Source organism: Alligator mississippiensis, chromosome 3 (genome assembly GCF_030867095.1).
Source record: "Alligator mississippiensis isolate rAllMis1 chromosome 3, rAllMis1, whole genome shotgun sequence".
NCBI classification, from domain to species: Eukaryota; Metazoa; Chordata; order Crocodylia; family Alligatoridae; genus Alligator; species Alligator mississippiensis.
In genome coordinates, this window is record NC_081826.1 from 43,205,574 (window position 1) to 43,228,997 (window position 23,424).

Genomic DNA, 23,424 nt, shown 5'->3' on the forward strand with positions numbered 1-23,424 from the left:
ACTAAGGTATAAAAATTAAATAAAGCTAAAGAATTTAGCAAGGATTTAAATGTGAACTGCAGAAAACTAACAGCCAAGATTCTTGGGTTTTATCTCTTGCTGAGCTCTTTAGCAAGCCTCAGGCAACTTATTTGTACTAGTACCATCAGTAAAATCAAAATACCAATTATATCCTATATCATAAGAGCACTGGAAGGCTCACAAACACAGCAAAAGAGAAACATTAAACACAGATAATGTCTATATCTACAATGACAGTTCAGAACACAATACAAATTTATTTAAAATAAACTGGAATTTCACTGGCAGTTACAAACTTAAAAAAAAATCCAAACCCAAAGCCAGATTCACAACCAAGGAGACAGCATACACTTCAAAATCACATTAATTTTCTGAACAAAAGTACTTACCTTTTCTACAGACTTTTGAATTTGAGGTTAAAGACTCTGGAACAAAAGGACACTCCAAAATCATCCCACTGAATAGCCCAGCGTCTTGAGACCAATGGTACAATCAGGACTGCTGGACAGGCCAGCTGTATAGTTCAGTGGCATTCCCTAGGTTTAATGATCCTTTTTAAAATATGCCTTTAGATTCAGACAGAAAAACGTATTTTTTTTCTAACTAGTATAGTAATACTAAAGTTTTTGCCATCTTGCTATCTAAGTTACTTGCAGTCATGTAGTAAATGAAGTATGCTTCAGATCAGTGGTTCTCAAGCATTTTAGAGTCAAGGCACTCCTGAGAAAATACCAGCTCTTAGTTTTCACTCATTTTTTGACTATGGAAAAATACGCAATTCATCAGTTGCAAAGAACACAGAAGAACACAACAGGTCAGAATGTGTTTAACATTATGGATTCCTAGTTGAAATCTCTGGGTTTATGTTGTGAATCATATTTGCATGCTAAGGCCATGTCCAGACAAGCACAGCTGCGCAGTATGCACATTCAGCTTTTCTCCATGCTGCAAGGGAGCAGTACGGGGGTCTTTTTTGGGCCCCCTGGATATCCAGGGGTCAAAAACAAACAACAAACAAATGCACCCAAAAAACCCAACAGAACAGCACATGTGGGGGCAGCACGCACCACTCAAAAGCAAAGCCTGGCTGCTCTGACTGCCAGCTAGGCTCTGAGCTGCAGGATTGTCATTGCTGCAGCCCCAGGAGGCCCCCAGGCAAGACTGCTGAGGCCAGCCTAGTGCTGGCTCCAGCCTCTCCTACCCAACCTGGGGTAACCTGCCACATGCCAGAGGGTGCGTGGCACAGACGTTCTCCAGGGATGTAGTGGCAGCACAAGGTGCGCCACTGCTAGTTATCCTGGGGAACCAAATGTCCATTCTTGTGTGGACGCAGCCCAACAGTACTAACACTTTGTGGCACCCTGCAGCACCCTTGAAAGGATCTCAAGGCATCTCAGGGTGCTAAGCACCCTGCTTGAGAATCACTGGTTTAGATTATAAGGCAGTGAAAGAACTAGGAAATTAGGATGAAAAGACAAAATTCTGGAAACGAGGATGCAGTAATGGCTTTTATAAAAAAAAGTTGGTGACTTTGATTGACACAAATTTGTCTCAGTTATCATAGACTGATGCACCAGAATGCAACATTATACTTTAAATCAGAGTTAAGAACAGAGTACAGAAGGGCTTCAGCCTTAGATAAAGGTGTGTGCAAGTATGCAAAGATACTTCCTCCATTAGGCTCAAATTTCAGCCCAGCTAAACAAGCACAGAATGTGCCAGCAGTAGCCAGGCTAGCAGCATAGCTGCTACTTTTCACCTTCCCTTCCCCCTCTCTCTCCTCTATTATGGTAAGGCTATTAACCTTTTCTGACCATTTAATGTGAAAGCATTTCTAGAAATCCAGATTAAATTTAACTGATTCATATAAAAGTTTCATATAAAAATATAGTAAAATCCTACAAATCACAATCTGATTTCAGATGCCTTCATTGTACTAGTAGTGCCCTATAAACACAATAGCAGGAATCAAATATAGAATCTTTATCTGTAAAAATTATAAAACAAGTAGATTAGCTGAAGCAAAATGTTTTGGTTCAGTACTTCAATTAATGCAGTAATTCAGGTTCCTTCATTCTTGAATTTCTTTTTCTTTAGCAATTTGATATGAAGCATCTTTTACTTTGCTGATAAACTATATTAATTATCAATTTCTCATCATAGCTAGTCACAGGCACTGTGATTTATGCATCCACTACTGATAGGCTGGATACTGCCCAAATTCTGTAAAGGAGTACTATTCTTCCTCAAGAAAGACAAATGTTTGAAGTACTGTATACAGTCTTTTAACTCACTTGAAAAATATTGTGCTAGCAAAGAACACAATGAAAATACAAAAACAATTTATTACTGTATCATCAGAACAAGCAGGTTATGTTACCATAAGCTAAGAAAGTTTCTTCCCGATTTGAGGTCTCGAAAGCAGAGGTAAAAGTTTGTCTCAGGTCATCTATGTTCATTGGCTTTAACTTTTTGTTTTTGCACCTATGAAAATTCTACCAGAGGAGAAGAAACTACTAAATACATATATTGAGAGAAATCAGTCATAGAAGACAGTCAAAATGAACAGTAGTGAATAGAGCAAATAGTTGCTTTTAGATTTCCTGTTAAATACCTGCGCATGAGGAGGTATGTTCATTATGCCTTATCTGAAGGAGCCCATCCCTGCCCCCTCCTCCTGGGCAGTCCTTAACTTATATAGCCCTTATGACCAAATTTACCTGGTCCAATGGAGGCCAGCGCCTGTTGGCTGTCAGTCAACCAATTTGAAATGCATCACTAGTTGCTGGGCAGACTGGCAGTTCCTAGCTCCCCAGGTAGCCTAAGCCCCTTACCCAGGTATGTGATACTAGTCACGTAGGCAGAGGGAGCAGGTTTCCCCCCTCCCTCAGGAATGTATCCAGCTCAGGTTACCTAAAGAAATAGGGTAAGGTGTGTACCCTCTGTAGGGCCCATCTTAACCATACTGTCACAGAGCAGAGTTTTTGGGGAGAAACAGAGGTGGCTTTCTGCCATACTTCCTCCCCGCCCTTAAAAGCTTGGACACATGGCTTTACAGAGCTATGGGTATGACTGTGTTTCATTTGGGAGGGTCACCTTTCACACCTAAAGTGAGATTACACAACACATAAGACTGGTCATAACAATAATACACATAGAACATGAAAGCACACTGGGGAGCTCCCATGCCAGAGCTCTCTCAGGTGGGCCTGAGTCCATCTGACCCACTATCGAGAGTCCTTTCACAACAGGGCATCTGCTATCACATTCTGGCTTCCCTTGATGTGTTCAACGGTGAAGCTGAACTCTTGAAAGTGCCAGGCCCATCGTTGAAGCTCGGCATTGGTGTTCTGCATTGTCTGCAACCATTGCAGTGGGGCATGGTCCAATAGAATGGTGAACTGCTGCCTCTACAAATAGGGCCTCAGCTTGTTCAGTACCCAGACGATTGCCAAACACTCCTTCTCGATAGATGACAGGTTCCACTCCCAAGGGATTAAGTTCCGGCTTAAGTACACCACGGGGTGCCGTGTCTCTTGGTGCTCTTGTAAGAGTACAGCTCCTAGTCCTAAGTCAGAGGCATCAGTGGCTACATAGAAGGGTTTATCATGGACTGGTGCCTTTAGAATCAGTTGTTTAATCAGGGCAGCTTTTAGGGTGTTGAATGGTTCCTGGCACCCCTACTCCCAGACCACTGAATCAGGACTGCCCTTCTTGGTCAGCTCATGTAGGGGTGCTGCCATCGCTCCAACTCCAGGGACAAACTGCCTGTAACATCCAGCCAGGCCAAGGAAGGCTCTGACTTGCTTTTTGGTTTGTGGAGGAGGCCAGTCTCTAATGGCCTCAATCTTGTCCCGCAAGGGAGCAATATGACCTCCACCCACACGATGTCCCAAATATACTACTTCAGATAGTGTGAAAGCCAAAAAGTGCCAGTGGGCACTAAGACCAGCTTGCTTGATCTTGCCTAACACGATGGTCAGATGAATCAGATGCGATCCAAAGTCCTGACTGAAGATGGCAATGTCATCGACGTAAGCCATGGCAAACTGCTCACATCCTTGTAACAGGTTATTAATCGGTCTTTGAAAAGATGCGGGAGAGTTGCGCATACCGAAAGGTAAAACTGTAAACTCATATAGTCCCACAGGTGTGGTAAAGGCAGACTTGGCTATGGTGTCCGGATCCAGTGCCATTTGCCAGAATCCTTTGGATAGATCGAGAGTAGAGAGAACCTTGGCTGGGCTCAGGCGATCAAGTAGTGTCCATCCTGGGCATAGGGTAAGAGTTAGGGGTGGAAATCGCATTCAGCTTCCGGTAGTCCACACAGAACTGGATGGACCTATCCTGCTTCTGGACGAGTACCACCTGGCTGGCCAAGAGACTCATTGAAGGCCGGATTACCCCTAAACCTTTCATCTCTGTGATCTCTCATTATTTTTTGCCTCACTTTCTCATTAACTGGGTAAGGTCTGGATTGGATAAGGTGATGGCTGCCTGTGTCTATAGAATGTACTGCCAGGTTTGTTTTACCTGGTTTGTTGGAGAACACTGTCTCGAAGTCTTTGAGTGCTGTGAGCAGCTTGTCCTTCTCCTGGGAGGGCAGAGGATCTGGCAGGTGGAGTTCTTCTATTCCTGCCTCTCCATCCCAGTCACCATACATGACTGGCTCCTCTGGATCCTCAGGTGATCCTTCTACTGAGGAAATCCAGAATACCGCATCACTTCTGTTAACGTATTGTTTAAGCATGTTCACATGAACTATCTTAGGCTTTTTCCCACTCCTGGCCATTACGTAGGTCACATCGTCCAGCTTGTCCAGGATGACATGAGGACCTTCCCAAGCTGCTTGCAGCTTGTCTCTCTTCAGTGGCAGGAAAACCATGACCTTATCACCTCGTTCAAAGGTACGTAAGCAAGCCTTTTCATCATACCAGGCACTTTGCTTCTCCTGGGCCTGGGCCAGGGAGTCTCGCGCCAACTTCATCATGCCAGTTAGCTTCTGACGAAAGCTGAGCACGTATTCTACCACGGAGGTCTTAGTGGAAGAGATTTTCCCTTCCCACTCTTCTCTCACCAAATCGAGAGGACCCCTAACTCGCCTCCCGAACATCAACTCAAAGGGTGAGAACCCAGTGGACTCCTGGGGCACCTCCCAGTAGGCAAAGAGCAAATGTGAAAGTTTCTCCCCCCAGGCATTGGGGTTAGAGTCCATGTAGGCCTTCAGCATACCTTTCAAGGTCCCACTGAACCTTTCTACAAGCCCATCTGTCTGAGGGTGGTAGGCTGTGGTCTCGACGTGTTTCACCCCACAGCACTCCCACAGGCACTTCATCACCTCTGCCAGAAAGTTCCCACCCCTGTCAGCCAGGATCTTGGAGGGAAAACCCAGCTGAAAGAAGATCTTGGTTAGGGCGTCAGCAACTACAGGTGCCTTGGTGGAGGTCAAAGCAATTGCCTCCGGGTACTGAGTTGCGAAATCCACTAGAGTCAGGATGTATTTCTTCCCTCTATGAGTTTTATGCCTCAGAGGGCCCACAATGTCTATCCCCACTCTTTGGAAAGGTTGACCAATGATAGGGAGGGGCTGTAGGGAAGCCTCTCTCTTGTCCCCACTTTTGCCCATCCGCCGGCATGTCTTGCAAGATCTGCAGTAGTCTGTCGCATTCTGGGCAATTCTGGGCCAATAAAAGTTTGCCTGCAGCCGCTGGTGTGTCCATTCCCTGCCCATGTGACCAGCATACAGTAAATCGTGAGCCATGGAAAGTAATTGTTGTCTGAACTTATGAGGTACTATGAGCTGGCGATGGGGTTCCCAGGTCTCGGCCTGGTTCTTTGGTACCAACAACCAATAGAGAAGTCCCTTATCCCAGACCACCTGTTCCCTCTTATCTGGGGTGAACTCTGGCTCTTGCTCCTGAGCCACCCACCTGCCAGAGTTCCTCCAAGCTGGAGTTCTCTAGAACCTCCTGCTTGAACTCCTCTTGCCCGGCTAAGCAATCAGCAGACAGTTCTGGTGCTCCTGTGAGGAGTGCACCCGCACCCTCAGGGATGTCCTTTAGCTTCTCCCCAAAAGTCTGTTTCCTCTGCCACTGACTGACCAGACTCCTCCCTGGGACTGTCACTTAACCCAACCTCGAGGTCACTGGTTTCCTCAATGGCCAGGGGCTGGTTGCAGTCAGAGAGAGTCTGAGTCTTTCCTTCCTCCCCCTCTGCCTCAACAGTCAATTGGGTGACCAGGCCCTGGGAAGTTTCCACTCCTCCCGCCTTAGCCTTTTTGCTCTGTTGACAAGTCACCACTTTAACACGGTAGAGCTCTAGCTCTAGGAGGTGGCCCTCCTCCCTGTACAGGTATTCTAGCTCCATAATATCACATCCCACCAGGATGGGAACAAGAGCCCCTTCCAGCACACCCAGTTCTATGCATATCCCGCAGCCTCTCCACTCGATGGGGGGACGGGTTACCAGTACCTCGAATGGCTAGGACCCCATCCCTTGAATGGTAAGGGTCCTGCCCGGGACTACATCCGCAGGTGAAACAAGGTTGGCACTGATTAATGACACACTAGACCCTGTGTCCAGTTCCCTGACAAGGGTTCTTGCGTTTACCATTATCATAGTCCGGTGGAAGGCCATCACCTCCTCTGGGTTTGTGATCCTGTAGCAACAGGCACGCCCCTCAGAGTGGCTCAGGTCTTCCCCCTCACTGCTTACAGCTGTTGCATGTCTGACTGGCTTGGGTTTGTTGCTTAGCTTTGGGCAGTTGGGCCTGATGCTTTGGGCAGTTGGCCCTGCAGTTATAGCACCCCCTCTTTTCCGAATTGGGTGTTTTGTCCGAATCTGGGGCCGCTTTGTGCTCAGCAGAAGGTGGCTCTCTTTTCCCTTTTGGGCCTGGCCTCCCCTTCCCCCCTCTTTGGAACCCCTTCTGTTCCTTCCCAAAGTAGGGAGGGTTCTTGTCTCACCCCTCACAATTTAGCAACAGTTGGTCTGCAATTTCAGCAGCCTCTTGGATGGTTTTGGGGGCTTTGACTAGGGTTTTAATCTCCCTTGGACAGTGGTGATAAAACTGGTCTAGCACTATGAGGTTTAGCGCCTTCTCTCTATTGTAAGCCTTGGCTCCGTCTACCCATTTAAGGAGTGAGTCCCACACCTGGGCCACAAAATCGACCATCATCTTCCCAGGTTGTGGGATGGTATTCTGGAATTTTTTCCGGAAATAATCCGGTCCTAACTTAAACTTTGAACACGCAGCATTTTTAAAGGCATCATAGTTATCTGCTGATTCCGAGGACAGGCTGTTCAGGACCACAGACATGTCGCCCTCAACCAGAGCAGCCATGTGTTTCATGAACTCTTCCTTTGGCAACTTCCATCGGCGCACTTGGTTTTCCAAGATGTTTAGGAACACTTCTGAATCATCCTCATCTTTGTAGTGAGAGAAGATAGCAGGTGTTCAGTCTGGGGGATGCATCTAGTGTGGGCTGGGCGTCCGCAGTTTCAGCATTTGTCTTCATCCAGAGTACTGTGAACTCACGCTCGCTTTGGAGCTGGGCCTCTAGCTTTGTGGTTGCACTGGGCTTCTCTGACCTCCAGCTCCTCACGCTGGTGCTGGGCCTCGAGCTCCATCCTTTTCAACTCTAGCTCATGCATGAACTTGCGGTCTCGCTCAGCTTCTAGCTGCAGCTGGAATTTCTGGAAGTCCCGCTCAGAGGGTGGCCCCTCAGTGCCCGCCATGGGTTCTGTATGGACGGCTGGAGGGGATCTTGCAGCCTGGTCATTATCATACAGGATCTCTTCTCTCTTTTGCTCCTTCCTCACTGGAAGGCCTCTCTCCTTTATCAGCTCTGTTAAGTTGGCCACTGTCAGGTGGTCATACTCGTTAGCCAGCCTAGCTATCTACACTGTCCAGTTGACCCGATGCCGAATTAGAAATTGTTTGCTCAAGGGTTTTCAGTGACCCTACTCCCTTCCCCAGATTATGCCTTCAGTACAGCAGGCTGTCAGATCCCATCACTACCACCACGTGTGGCGGGCCAGTAAGAGGCTCTCCTGCATTGAGCCATCCACCTCGCTGCGCCCGACCACATTCCAGGCTCTGAATGCCTCCCTAGGGGCGCCTCAAATCTGATCGACCCCCTTCCTGGAGCACACCCGCTAGCCTGGGGTAACACTGCCCCCTCCTCCTGGGCAGGGACGGGCTTGATTCTGGCTCTGTATACCCTGGGAAACACAGGCCTAGTAGCCCTTGAGGGTACTTGATTCACTTAAAGAACTTGGGATGCTTCTCTCAGTCAGAAGCACAAGTAGTGGTCTCCCTTAGTCAGCTGAACCAAGGGGATCCCAAGGCATAATCTAGACCCACTCCCAATAAGTCTCCCATGCTAGGTACAAAGGAGAACTTTATTGGTTACAAGGGGTAGGGTTGGAATAGGGTACAGGTTAGAGCAATATCAGACAAATCCCATAAAGCAAACTGAGTGGCTGGGGTAGCCTTTGATCACGCATCTGAGTTACTGCAAGCTATATATCAAGCTAGATCTCAGGTAGCTTACTCACAGGTATCATCCAGAGGCAGGTGGAGATTCTCTCTGGAGGCAGGCAGTTCCTTGATCATGAGTTTTGAGAGAGAGAGAGGGAGAGACAGCAAGTTTCAGATGGTCCAGCTCTTCTCTCTCTAAGTCTTCCTCATGGCTGCTGCCCCTTCCTCCTGGGCAGTCCTTAACTTATATAGTCCCTGTGACCTCATTTACCTGGTCCAATGGAGGCCAGCACCTGTTGGCTGTCAGCCAACCAATTTGAAACGTATCATTAGTTGCTGGGTGGACTGGCAGTTCCTAGCTCCCCAGGTAGCCCAAGCCCCTCACCCAGGTATGTGATGCCAGTCACGTAGGCAGAGGGAGCAGGTTTCCCCCCTCCCTCAGGAATGTATCCAGCTCAGGTTACCTAAAGAAATAGGGTAAGGTGTGTACCCTCTGCAGGGCCCATCTTAACCATACTGTCACAGAGCAGAGTTTTTGGGGAGAAACAGAGGTAAAGTTTGTCTCAGATAATCTATATTCATTGGCTTTAGCTTTTTTTTTTGCACCTATGAAAATTCTACCAGAGGAGAAGAAACTACTAAATACGTATATTGAGAGAAATCAGTCACAGAAGACAGTCAAAACAAATAGTAGTGAATAGAACAAATGGTTCCTTTTAGATTTCCTGTTAAATACCTGCGCATGAGGAGGTATGTTCATTATGCCTTATTTACTACCACTAAATGTCAACAAGAATTAAAGCATTAACAGTAAGCTGTTTAATTTCTCAAAGTACAAAGTTGAAAACTTTTCATAATGCATCTCCTTCCCATTAGTTAATTAGAAAACCTTTATACAATTTTGTCAAAGGCAGAATTACTCATGTATTATTTTGTATCGAAATCTAAAAATGTCACTAGTTCCTGTAACATATCTGAACTAAGGTACTAGACAATGTTAAAGCTTTACACATATTTGTTCCCCTATTTGGCATATTTAAGCAACTTTTAAAGATCATAACAACATAATGGTGATAAATTATTCTCGTCTCACTATTAATGTAGAAAATGTTACACACACACACACACACACACACACACACCTTCCCTTTACAACTTCAGTTTCTTTTCTAAATTTCAATTTTAAGAGGAGAACATGATTATACTGCTTTATGATAAGGTATTATTTCAATTAAAGTATTGTTTATATTAAAATAAGCTCCGTTTCTTGCTTCAGTCTATTCCAATGTACTTTGATGTCTATATGCCTATTAATATATATGGGACTTAGAAATGTAACTTATTTGAAACAGACAAAACTCTTGGGCTAGAGGCAATCTTTGATTACACCAACTAAAATAGTAGCAAAAAAAATTCTTTCTTTGCAAGCTTTTGGGTCCAAGTACTCTTCGTTGGCCAATTGGAATTCAAAGAGTATAAGAGTTCTCCCAGGTAAAAAAAAGAAACTTCATCTTGCACAGGGGAAGTAAAGGATGGTGCAGTTCCCCTGGGTTTCAAAGGACTTTTACCTCCCCTCACTCCTACCCTGGGGGTCTTTAAGATGGCTAGACAGACACCTTGCCGGGGTCGTCTGACCCCAGCATTCTTTCCTGCCTGTGGCAGGGGGTTGGACTTGATGATCTGCTCAGGTCCCTTCCGACCCTACTAACTATGATACTATGAAGTTTCTTTTCTACCTGGGAGAACTTTTACAATCTTTGAACTCTCCTCTGCCTGATGAATGCTGTTTGGATCCAACCGCTTGCAAAGAAAGAATATTTTGCTACTATTTTAGTTGATCTAACAATTGGATGCTTGACCAAAGCCTGTAAGATTTTGGCCCTCAGACATTACTTACATGAGCAAGGCAAACCGAAGATTTGTTCATTAACAAGTAAATATTATATATTAATAATCAACAATGCAAGTTATGACTAACTAGAAAAAACAAGCATTCACTAAACACTATACTTTTGTTTCCTAGGGATAGAAGCTATGATAGTTGACATTACTAATTTAATTTATTTTAGAAGAAGTGAAAATATTTTTCCAGTGAATTAAATAGTTAAGAAAAGTATTAGATAATGTAGACACGGCATTTTAGCCATTACCTGGCTTGCTGTCACTATTTTAGTTCCATACTTTTCCTAGAAAATATGCACAATTGGGTTAAACTGGTAATTTATGATTCTAAGTATCTTCTAAGAACTGGGCTGAGATTGCCAGTCTCATTTCTCTTGTCACTTGACTAAATCAGAACCTAGAAATAAGGGTACTGCATAAAAGCACGATCTTATTTAGTAACTAGGTTACTATCTAAGCACTATGATATTTCAAGAGATTATTTTGCTATTTATTGACACCAAGAACTGTATTATGAATTGGATGTTAATTGTAGGAAGGAGGACGTGCACCAGCATAATGGCAACAATATACCACATAAATTCATTTATCTTTTTTTCTAAACTGGTGGAATCAATGATAGTAAACAAAATGGCTGACATACATATAAGCTGCACCATTCAATGCAGCTGCGTACTCTAATTGGAAAAGGGTGTTAAGATGAATAGTTACAACCACAGAAAGCAGAAGGGACATTGCTTTAAAAAAATCTTCACAAAAATAAACATGAATTAAATAATTTTTTTGTTTAGTGAAATTTTTCAAGGCACATATTTCAACTGGACTGCACATCAACCACAAAACAAATTGGAATTGTTTAAAAGTTTTCCCCAGCCTCAGAACTATGAGTTTTAATCTTTCAATAGGATGGCTGTGCTACTCAAAAACAAGTTAGGATGATGCATACAAATTAGCTGTGATTATGCCTAATATAAGCCTTCCTGGGAACACCAGGGAACTTATCTTCTCTGTGGGCAGTACAAAACAAAATCGACCTTTATGTCATAGGCCGATTAGCAACTGGATTAAATATTCAAATCTATTATTCTCCTGTAAAAGATAATTTTTAGGTTTATTATTTTAAAACGTTTTGCCTTCTAATTCAGTAACATATTTCAAGTTACAAGACTTGTCTTTTCTATTTAAGACTAATGACCCAATGTTGCTGTAACCATTTTTTTTTCCTAATATGAAAATGTTAAATATCCGCCTAATTTGGATTCTCCTAAAGCAGACAATTAGTAGCAATATTACTATTTAAACCATGACACTACTATAATAACTGTATTGTCACAGTTCAAAGAAGATGCAACGTGTTTACTCAAACATATATAAAGGCCAATGTGCCACAAAACAAGATTTTTTTCCCCATAGATGTGTGGAATGATCCTCAGTTATATTTTTCTACACACACATGTATTCACACCATGTACTACTCACTGATATGTATATAACCAAATATCAATCTCTCAATGCAATGACACAACAGGCAGTTCATTTCAGGACAGTTAAAATACTGCATCTTGAATGGAATATAAGGCATGCAGTCATAGGCTATGTGACTTCAGGTACCAAAGAAATGCAAGTCACCCTGAACTTTGCTATGTGGAATGCCTTATTGCTATTATGAAATGATTTAATGAACAGGTCAGCTTATGCACTAGCTGAAAACAAAACACAGATATGATAATTCTGAAGGTCAAATCAATACACCACAATTGCATATGGAGTGCTAGAGTTATTTCAATATATTAAATGCATCTACATTCACTCTAACACACACAGACTATTGAAAAAAGCTCCCACATCCATGCAGCAGCTCATGTTAATGCATTCATTTACTGTAGTAACTGTAATCTGAAAATATGTTCAGTGCAGATTCAGGTATGCATTTGTGCATAAACATACAAACAGCACATAATGTATGTGAACTTATATACGTATGTACACATATGCACCCCCCCCCACCTTTAAGTAATGTGTGTCTAAGCTATATCTCCTATGAGGCTATTTACTATACCCTGTAACTCAACTATGGTAAAAGCCAGTTATCCTAATGACCACACCCCTTATAACTTTATTTTATGAATCTATCTAAACCATTTTTTCAAATAAAATGGATAATTTAATACACTGAAGGTTTTAGGCATTAAAAATTAATATATTAAAAAGTGAAGATTTAACTATAGGCACGATGACATTGTTTGCAACAATAACACCTCCTTTTTTTTTTTTTTTAACAGGCAGCTCCAGTTGCTTGATAATAGCTTGATTGTTTATGTGATAAACAAATCTATGTGCATAAAGCAAGTGGTAAACATACACATGTACCACATTCTTGCACTAGAAACTCACTTCAAAGAAAGTTAAAAAAATTGGATTTCTATTTTTCTAGTAGACACAGAGACAATGATTTTGCAGTTCTTACAGAAGTGTTCTGATAAAATAACATCAGAAAATGCTGGTTTGTTGAGCCCCAAATGCGTCATTCATACCATTCTGGATGTTACCATTTTTTGCTGGGTTCTAGGCAGGGTTCCAATGGAATCCTGCCTCGATTTCTTATGGACTGCTCCCTGGAAGAGAGCAGATACTTCCAGGGTTCACAACTTTGAGACAGACCTGTAAGGCAGACTGTTCCGGGGCCAGGGTGCCTGCTTTCAGGATCTGATCTGGAGCCAATGTCTCTAGAAACATGGGCTTCCTAGCTGGAAGATTAGTTCTAGAGTAGAGGGCTTTCTGCCATTCCTTGAGGCTGCTCAGTGAATTTGACAATTGTATTGCTAAAAACAGAAACTGACAATATACATTTTTTCAGGGAGCTTCTAGTTCATGGGAAACTTTTTAAAAAAGTTTGTTATCTAATTCAGACTGAAGCCAAATTTCAAAATAAAAAATTCCCCTGAAATTGGAAACCCAGCTTTTTGCCTAACTATTCTTTGAAGCAAAGCCTCTATTCTCTTTTGCTGTGTTTTTTGTTCAGCACTACAGTGTCAAGCCCTAAGGAAGAAGGAAACTGACATCCATTATCACCCAAGTACAGCTAGTAACAAAATAACCTGCATACACAGAAAAAATTATTACAAAACCTCATTAGAGGCATATAGAGCAGGAATAGCTAGAAGAAAGCAGAAAGCTTTGCAAAGTTAAAAAAATAGTTCAGTTTTAATTACAACCATATATTCGAAAAGACACAGTGGCAGAGTGGTTAAGGCATCTCACTACAGTTACTGAGGCACAAGTTTGAGGCTTGCTGCAGTAGGCTGCTGCTATAACTGGGTACCTCAGACTGGGAGGTCAGAGGCAGTCAGATCTGCATGCCTGCCATATCAGTCTTGTGCACTGCTGGCTATGGAAGCTCATGTGCCTTAACCATGCTAGCCTGATTGGTCTTCTAAAGTCCAAAGGACTTCGAATGAATATACTTTTAAAATACCTAGGTATCAGATATTTTAAAATGATCTTTAACCATGATGGGGAATTAAAAATAAGACGTGGCAATATTTTAAACAGAATTAGCTATCTACTAAATTGCATAAAATGAGTTTGTAAACACATTGACATGCATACAGTATCTAATATGGACAAATCCCAAAGACTCAAGCTCCAGATAGACATCTGTGTCCACACACTGAAGTCAGTGTAGCTCCACGTGAATGGACACCTATGCCCAAATCTATAAGAATTTTGCTCAAGTAAGACCAGTGTTTCTTTTTTATGCAAATACTGTACCTACACACACAAAATGTGAACATGTGCAAGATGAACACAACAACATATATGGAAGGACATCAATGGGAGCAGAAAATGAGTGGATTCTAGTGGACTCTCACAAACATTTTGATTATATCAAATGCTAAGAAAACAACACAGTATAATAGTAAATTTATCACTTCCTTAATGTTTGAACAGTTTTTTTTTACGTTTACCAAAGTAGGTTCACGTTAAGATATTTCTAATTATCTGCTGTAGCATTTTAGTTCTGGAACATTCATATGAATGACTTTTCATTAGTTTAAAAACAGGGAAAAACTGGGAAGACAAATATAAGAACATGGAAGACTGTCACACTTTGTCAAGACCACAAAACTGACAAGTTCTCACATTTCCTTTAAGATGGGGCTTGTACTTGTTGAGCTGTAGTCCGCAGAATTCCCGTTTGGTAAACTAACACAGTGAGCACACTCCCATTCCTATCTACAAAAAATGTTTTGTACAAGAGGAACACCTCTTATTTGAATTCCATACAGAGTCAATCTTTGAAAAGAAGTCTCCATGACTTTTCACGACTGAAAGGATATCACAGTGTTGATCCTATATACAAAGTAGGATCTGTTCCAATATACACGAGTAAAATAATTCACATATGGAGAATGATTCATTTTGATCTCATGACAAAATCGTCCATACTTTGAGTAGGTATAACTCTCGTTTTCATCACAAACCATCTGTCAAAAGGAGAAATAAGTTAAATAGGTTTAATTTGTTGAGAGAAATCTAAATCTCAGAGAACATGACTGATCTTTCATTTCTGCATTATACAATCCCAATAGAGATAATAATAATGAACGTAACTGGCTGATTTTTGGGGGAAAACAACTAAAGGGAACTAAAGGGAAGCTAAACCTCAAACAAGCTGAAGTTTAACAGACCACAGAAAAAAAATCAGATTTTTTGATTTTCCATCCTTTTCCACTCTGAGTCTACTATAAATAAATAATCACTTATCAGTAAAGCAAAGTTGGTAAAAACACTAAATGGCACTACTCCTTTTGCAGTGTTTCAATGTAGCTGAAATTTGCACGGTAGAACAGGTTCCTTACACTGAAGAGTTTTACAGTCAAAATGAAAGAAAAAAATGAAGAGATAAATATCAGATAACAGTCCAGGAAAGAGAAGATATAGAAATGCTATGAAAGAAGCTGAAAAATAAATGGGTTTTAAGAAAACATTTGAAGCAACGATGTTGAAACAGATTAAAAGAGGAAAGCTGTTACAAACAGAAGGCAAAGGTCTGTAAGCTGAAAGTGAAAGGACAAAAGTAGGTAGGGTTCAGAGTAAAACAGAAGTAAAGGTAAAGACAGATCAGAGCAGTAGGATTGAAAGCAGTTGTTTCAGGAAGGGAGGAAAAAGTAAAATTTAATCACAGCAAGAAATAAACTAAGACAGTCAGTGGTCAAGTAGTGAAGAACAGGCGTTGTGGGACTTTGTGATATTAAAGAGGAAAAGCTAACAGGAGTTAGCCAGGAACAAGACTATGACAGAGTGGAAGAACAAGAATTTTTAAAGTAACATTTCAGTGCAAGACAGGGAAGACAATGAAATTATCAATGGTAAATGAAGAGAAAAAACAGAAAGAAGAAACATTCAGCTTTGGGAAGATGGAATTTGAAATGTTTGAGTCATTTGTACCAAAGGTTTCACATAGGATCTAGCCTACATCATGCAAGAACACAAAATGAGAGGACTCCAACTTGCTTTTGATATTTCCTTTTCACTTTTCATTTGCATATAAGCAAGTACACTGCTTTGCTGCTTCATGTAAAAAATGAGTCACATTTGCCATGCAACTGTATTTTTAGAGTTTTTTAAGCTGCAAATTAACCTAAAGCATTTTGTTTTCTTTCAGGTGGGTAGAATGCTGCCCCAAAACCTTAATTCTGGATGCAGGCAACCTTTAACTAATCTTGCCTTAGAAACCTGGTAATTGTTATCACTCTAAGACAGTCACTTTGGAAAATGACTTTACCTTCTCTAATGCTGCTTTAGGAAGGTGCTTTGAAGCGATCAAAAGGTTCATTGAAATTAAAATTGCCCCAGATACAGCAGAGTAACTGAGTTCCAGTCTCACCCCACTGCCCCAGAAAAAACACAGGATGATATAGACAGACTGTCAGAAAACCTGGGAAGGGCAGATGTAACTAAAAGTTATGTTCCTGTGAGAGTAAAGGACAATTCCTTACAGACAGTTGTCTTTTACAACATTATAATCATTCACTTCATATGATAAAATAAACAATGCAATGTTTACATTTCAGGCTCTTTCGTTTAGTCCTGCATACCTGAGAAGTGGTGTTTATAAAATATCTGATGTAAATGAAGAACAGTTTGCCTCTTTCCAAACAATGAAATACAAGATTATAAAGAGCTCTCTCTATATTTTCTCTATTTGAAAAAAAATGGAAGCACCCAAACCAAAAATGAAGAGTGTGGCAGAAGGTCATCATTGTGTCTGTCCAAAGACATACCTGCAAATAGATTCTCAGTTTTCTTGGCTAATGAAAGCCAACAAAGGAAGAGTGAGCCACCACTGCCTGAAACCACAAATGTGTCCTTTGATAAAAAGCAATCTGCAAATCACGCTGATGAATGCTATATTCTGCTGGTTCTCAAGGAACTAAATATATGATGCAGAAAATCTTTTTTAAATACCACCCTGTGGTAGCACCACATAGTACTAGGAATATTCTGGACTGCCTTACAAAGTTTCAGCCTAGAGAATGATCCCTATAGCTGTGGGTAGAGACTAAAACTAAATATTTCATCCTTTTGGGATCTTGTCAATATTTCAAACTTTTTGCAGCAAAAATCAATCACGTGGTAGTTCTGACTTATTTAAAAGACTTATCGGGAGAATACAGGACAGCAGCATGATTGAGACAATCTTTCCTCCAAGAATACTTTAGCATTATAATAGACAGCTGCTCTCTCCCTGAGAGTTCTCATATGCAGATGTGTATAAGACCAACTGTGTGCATCTGTCTTCTCTTAAATCATTAAAAGAAATCACTTGGATTGGTGCCACCCAAACCACTGGCAACCCTTTATGGGAGGTAAAACTGAGCTTCCTACATTCTTCTCACTAGATTTAATTGACAGTCACAATTAGCATCACAATGTGGTTTGGTTAAACTGAAACCTACAATACTGAAATAATGTTTGAGGAACAATGTTTCAAACTATCAAAGTTACTAGCTTCTCCCTCTGTTCAAAGTAACATGAAATTTCAGAGTCTTATTGCACTTGAACTACCTGGGTGTCCAGGATTAGACAAAACAGGTAGGGAGTGCTTTCAGCCACCTGTAACTTGCCAGTGAACTATGGCTTTTCTCTCCAAGATAGTCACAGTGATGTGTACCTAAAAGTTACCTTCTGAATCAAAGCCTGACCCTTTTTCAAAGCAAATCATACAACTCACTTCAGCAGGACTTTTTGCTGTGGCTGATGTTGTGAAGCATCAGTTCCCTCTGATCCCCTGTCACCAAAAATAACCAAAAGAAAATGTACACTATCAGCAGAGCAAGCAAGAGTTAGTTAACTAGGAATAGTTAAGAAAGAGAAATGAGCATGGAAGAGACTAGACATATTTTAATAACTGCTTTACTCCTCAGTGTTTACAGGTGATATCTGTAGGCTTATCTAATTAAAATGTTTTAAACTAACATGTTCTAATCATTATGTCAATGATTCATTCCCTCATACATTTAACTTTGTCCAAGTGCTACTTACATGACCATTAGCAATATCCAGTAAGTCTTTAATTCTACATCCTCTCACAGGTCCCACCTCATTGCAAATTGAATCTTCTATAATCAGGTAAGATGCTTTGTAAGATGTGAGTATCTTGTAAATATCCTCTGCAGACCTCTTTGAATAGATCTGATAAATCTGTAGATTAGCAAGATATTTAATGCAATTTAAAAGCAATGGAAAGTTAAATGCATATTAAAATGTATGCTAAAATTTGCTATTTTTTAAATCTGGAACAATTAATTCTGTGCAAGTCAAATTAAATAAGGATATTATCTTCAAAAGATCTGCATATATTTTACTCATTAGAACACTTCTAAAAAATTCAAAAAGTAAAAAAAGTTTTTATTAGTGAACTGGAGTTCTGGAGGCCAGTCATCAGGATTAAGTTCTCTGATACACAAGGTATTGGACATATCTAATTTTAGCAATAGCGGTTATAATCATCTACTATTTCAGGACTTTGATCTTCATGCTTTAGATTACTTCTTGAGAACCAGGCATGAAATAATTTTACAAAATGAGCCTGTCTCTGGTTCAGTGCCATTCATCCCTCATTTAATCACACAAACTCCAATCCATAATGAAACACAGGTTTCCTGCTTTGTTCTTATGACTCTGGACAAGCCCAAGCTTCGCAGCAGGTAAGACCACTGACAGTTACTGGAGAGTACTGTAAACTCTGCTATAGTTGCAAAGTTATAGTCTGATAAACCCAGTGAAATTGGTGTCAGAAAAGGATGTCAAAACCAGGCTCTTTTTTGGACTAGCAAGAAATTATCTGCACTTTACTGTCTGCCTCCCCACCCCACCCAAATAAAAAAATTGCCCTTGAGAAATAAATCAATCCAAATATGAGAAAATATGAAACACTCTGGACGGTTGTGTTTCCCAAGTCCGCTAATTGGTTATTAGAGACTTTTGTCTTTTGTATCTGCAGCACTAAAATATGGGGTTACCACATTTACTCAAATAAAAGATGACATCCCCTCCCCACAATCAGCATGGGGGAAAAAAGCCCCTCATCTTACATCTGCATACAAGGAAACCGCATTAAATATATTGCCTATCTTTGAACTGCTGCTAAAGCAGCACATTCTCAGTAATGGAAAGCAACTCTGAAGTTGATTAAATGCAGCCAACACTGAGCATGACTAAACTACATGACCCATATGTGGCAAACATGCTGATGGGAACCGTTTTTTTTTTAGGTGGCATCCTATGTGCAAGCCCCGGGCCCAGAAGCCTTGAAGTTCAGATGCCTCTTACTCTTGCTTGCTCACAGCCAAAAGGCCAAAGAGCAGCTAGGGGAAAAGTGTGAAAGCAGTCCCCCATTTTCACAAAATTGATGGGAACCTTTTTTGGCCTTTAAAGAAAACAAACAAAAAATACAACAACCAAAAAAAACCTGGCAGGTGGTTCCCTCCATAAGAAACTGCCACCAGACCCATCCTTTCCCTTGCTGCCAAAAATGCTTGATCTTAGCTAAAAGGTCGAGATGCTGATGGGCACCTACTGCATTTTTTAAAAATGTCATGCCTCAGGCCAAATTATCCAAATCAATTCCGAATTCTATCAACTGAGCAGAGCTCATTTTTTCAAGCCTGTGTGATGCTACCACCGGCAAGTATCCTCCCTCCCGGAGTCTTCAACTTGGAGCTTGAGATACTCCCAAATCCATTGAAGTCATCCTGTATGGCAGGAATTCAGATGCCTCTGAGTCTCACTTGCCATTAGCCGGAAGGCCAAAGGAGTGAGCTAGGGAGAAATCTCCAATCTCCATAAAAATAAAGCGCGTAGCCGAGATCCTCCCACTGGGAGGCTATAGTAGCTTCTCACAGAATCATAGGGAGCGTCCAAATGAGCAAGGTCGTGTGGTATGTGGCGCTGCAAACACATCTGCAGTGCCACATACCACACAGTCCGGTGTTCTCTGCGCTACCTGAGCATGCTCTGCTCTTTTTTTCCTGCAGGTTTTTCTTCTGCAGTGTTCTGCAGGATATCCAGGGGTCAAAAAACTGCAGGGAAAAATACAGAGCAGCACATGCTCGGGCAATGTGGAGAACACCAGACTGTGTGTATGCGGCACTGCAGATGTGTTTGCAGCACCACATACCACACGACCTCCCTCATCTGAATGCGCCCTATGATTTTGTGCGAGTCTACTATAGCCTCCCAATGGGAGGATCTCAGCTACACACTTTATTTTTATGGAGATTGGGGATTTCTCCCTAGCTCACTCCTTTGGCCTTTTGGCTAAGGGCGAGTGAGACTCAGAGGTTTTTTTCCTGCAGGTTTTTCTTCTGCAGTGTTCTGCAGGATATCCAGGCGTCAAAACAAAAAAAAAACCATGATGGGGGGGAAAAATGAAGTAGCGCGTGCTCGGGCAGCATGAGCTGCTGAAAAGCAGAGCCAGGCCACCCAGAGCCATGCTGTAGCTGCTGGCCAGGCTTTGCCTGGCAGGATCACCATAGCTACAGCCCTGGAAGGCCCTCAAGACCCCAGGAAAGGCTGCTGGGGCCAACACAGTGCTGGCCCCAGCCTCCCCCACTGCTCCCGGGGTAACTTGATGTGCACCAAAGCGTGCAGGACACGAGCATTCCCCAGGGACAAGCAGCTGCGGCACAAGGTGCGCCGCTGCTAGTTGTCCCCAGGGAACCAAATGTCCATGCATGTCTGGATGCGCCCATAAAAATTAAGGGCTGGAATGGACCTTGAAAGATCATCAAGTCCAAACCCCTGCTCTGGGCAGGAATACTGCTGAGATCAAATGATCCCAGCAAAGTATTTGTCCAGTCTTCTCTTGAAGACTTCCCAGGTTAGGGACTACACCACCTCCTTGGGAAGTCTATTCCAGATTCTGGTCACCCTTACCATAAAGAAGTTCTTTCTTGTACCCAACCTCAAACCATCCTCTACAGTTTATGGCCATTGCTCCTTGTTCTCCTCGGCACGCACCAGTGAATAGTTTTTCTCCCAGCTCCTGACATTTACATACTTATAGACAGCCACCAAGTCCACCCTCAGTCTTCTCTTCTCCAGGCTGAACAGTCCCAGATCCCTTAGTCTTTCCTCATAAAGTTTATTCTCCAGGTTTTTAATCATTCTTGAAGACCTTCTCTGGACCCTTTCAGGAGTCTCCATGTCCTTTTTGAAGTGCAGCACCCAGAACTGGACACAGTACTTCAGCTGGGGGTCTCAACAGTGCCGAGTAGAGAGGCAGTATCACTTCCTTAGCCCTGCTCATGACGCATTGGCTACTGCATCCCAGCATGCTATTGCTCTGTTGACTACAGCATCACACTGGAGGCTCATGTTCACCCTGTGATCAGCCATAAACCCAATGTCCCTCTAAGCCATCATGCTGGCCAGAACATCTCCTCCTAACCTGTATTCACGTCACTGATTACTTCTCCCCAGATGAAGCACTCTGCATTTATCCTTATTGAACTGCATCCAGTTCCACCCCACCCACCTTTCCAACTCGTCCAGGTCTACTTGGATCTGCATCCTATCCCCTAGTGTGACCACTTTTCCCTATAACTTAGCAACTTGACCAGCGTGCTTTCCACATCCTCATCTAAATCAATGATAAGGATGTTGAACAGCACGAGGCAAAGAACCAAACCCTGCAGAACACCACTGGCCAATTCCCACCAAGACAATACTAACACTCTCTGGGTTCAACCCCTGCATCAATTCCCAAACCACTGACCTGGATTTTGCCAGCCCACAATCCCCCAGTTTGTTTCTTTTTTAAGAGCATCATGGGAGACCATATCAAAGACCTTTTTAAAATCCAGGTATATGACATCAACCACATCTCCCACATCTAAGCCGTTTGTTACTTGTTCATAGAAGAAGACTAGGTTGGTCAGATATGACCTGCCTGCAATGAAACCATGTTGGCTATCCTTCAGCATCATGCCTTCTCCCAGTTCCTCACAAATGGACTTCTTGATATTTTTTTCCAAAATTTTACTAGGTATTGAAGTCAAACTGACCAGCCTATAGTTTCCCAGATCCTCCCCTACCCCAGAGCAGTGAGGGAGCAGTAACCCTTACAGGGGCTGCAGCCCCTGTCACAGTGTCCCAGAGCGTAAGCCTCTTCCCAATGGGGAGGCCATGCTGTGGGTGGAGGCAGGGTAGAGAAGGCTGCTGCAGACGAGCAGCAGTGGCGAAACTACAGTGGCTTGGGGGACTATAGCCCCCTCTGAGCACCAGTACCACCACCTGCCACAGTCTGCAGCAGCTCTGACCCCTGCTCACGACTCCCCACCAGGAAGTGGTATGCGCTTCCCAGACACTAGGACAGGGGCTGCTGCCCCGTCAGGGCACTGCCCCCTCACTGCTAGAGGTTATTCCCCACTCCCTTCAGTGTCTGGCAGAGGGGGAAGAAGGGGGCTTATCCCACCACTAGCCCCCTGCAGGGAGCAAGAGGCAGCAGCAGTCAGGGCAGGTACACCCTGCTGGAGTTCCACAGGGGCAGTGGGGATAGAGGAGAGAATAACCCTTCTCTCTGCCCCCTCTGTCTCAGGGGGCCATGCCAGCCAGCGTTTGGCCACGACCCTGGCCCCACTACTGCAGCAGTGAGGGGGGAATGCCCAGCAGACCCCAGCTTGGGTCTGTGCCAGTGGGACAGGAAAGGGGGAAATTAAACCCCTTCCCTGGCCAGTCCACTCAAACCTACTGTCAGGGCTGGCCACATCCCACTACTATTGTAGCAGCCAGCGGAGAAATGCATGTCTGTGCTGGTGGGACAGGGGAGGGAGGGACAGGGAATAAACCTCTTCCCTGCCCCCTTCTGGGGGCCAGTGTCTGGCCAGGCCCCCGCCCCTGCTTTTCTCTGCTCCAACTGGGGAATAAAGGGGCAAGGCCAGTCTTGCTGGGCTGGAGCAGAGAGCCCAGCAGGATGTTGAGGGACTCTGGTTTCACTTAAACCAGGAAGAGGTCTGGGACAGAAGTTGCATAAACTGGTTTGAGCTCAACCAGTTAAGCCTGATAATAGATTCAATCAGGTTTATCTCAAACGGGTTTCAGCCATTTTGAAACTAGTTTATATGCACTGAACTTATGTTCTGTTACAGGTTTAGATCAGTTTCTGATCACTTAAACAGGTTTATGTGCAACTTCTGTTCTTAGCCATTGAGCACAGTCTCCCTCAGTGCTCACTTCTTTTCAAGTCACGGTGAGCCACTATGTTGTACACATTTGACTCCCTCTTCACCCCCACAGTTGAGCTGTGCCTTTCTTTCCCATTTGTAATCATTCCTGTTTCTTCACCCATCTTAAATGTCTGGCAAAAAAAAATATATCACCAACTAGGTCTCCCAAACAGTTTACCCAGAATCTCTCTGTTGCCCTTTTCTCAGCCTGTTGCATATTATTAGTGTGGCCCCACCTACCATGAAGTGAAACTGGACCAAACTGCCCTATGCCTCATCTGAATATAA

The 23,424-nt window shown here is 42.8% G+C and overlaps 1 protein-coding gene across 2 annotated transcripts in view; it reads right to left on the reverse strand.

Annotated features, from left to right (window-relative positions):
• Nucleotides 1–9,296: 9,296 nt before the first annotated feature.
• DPY19L4 (dpy-19 like 4) overlaps nucleotides 9,297–23,424 on the reverse strand; it is a 65,881-nt gene continuing 51,753 nt past the window's right edge. For both annotated transcript variants that reach the window (XM_006273944.4, XM_019495755.2), the window contains 2 exons: nucleotides 17,951–18,109; nucleotides 9,297–14,889 (listed from right to left, as the gene is read on the reverse strand). In XM_006273944.4, coding sequence (XP_006274006.2) covers nucleotides 14,725–14,889; nucleotides 17,951–18,109 — 324 coding nt within the window. In that variant the 3' untranslated portion in view covers nucleotides 9,297–14,724. The remainder of the gene's footprint in view (nucleotides 14,890–17,950; nucleotides 18,110–23,424) is intronic.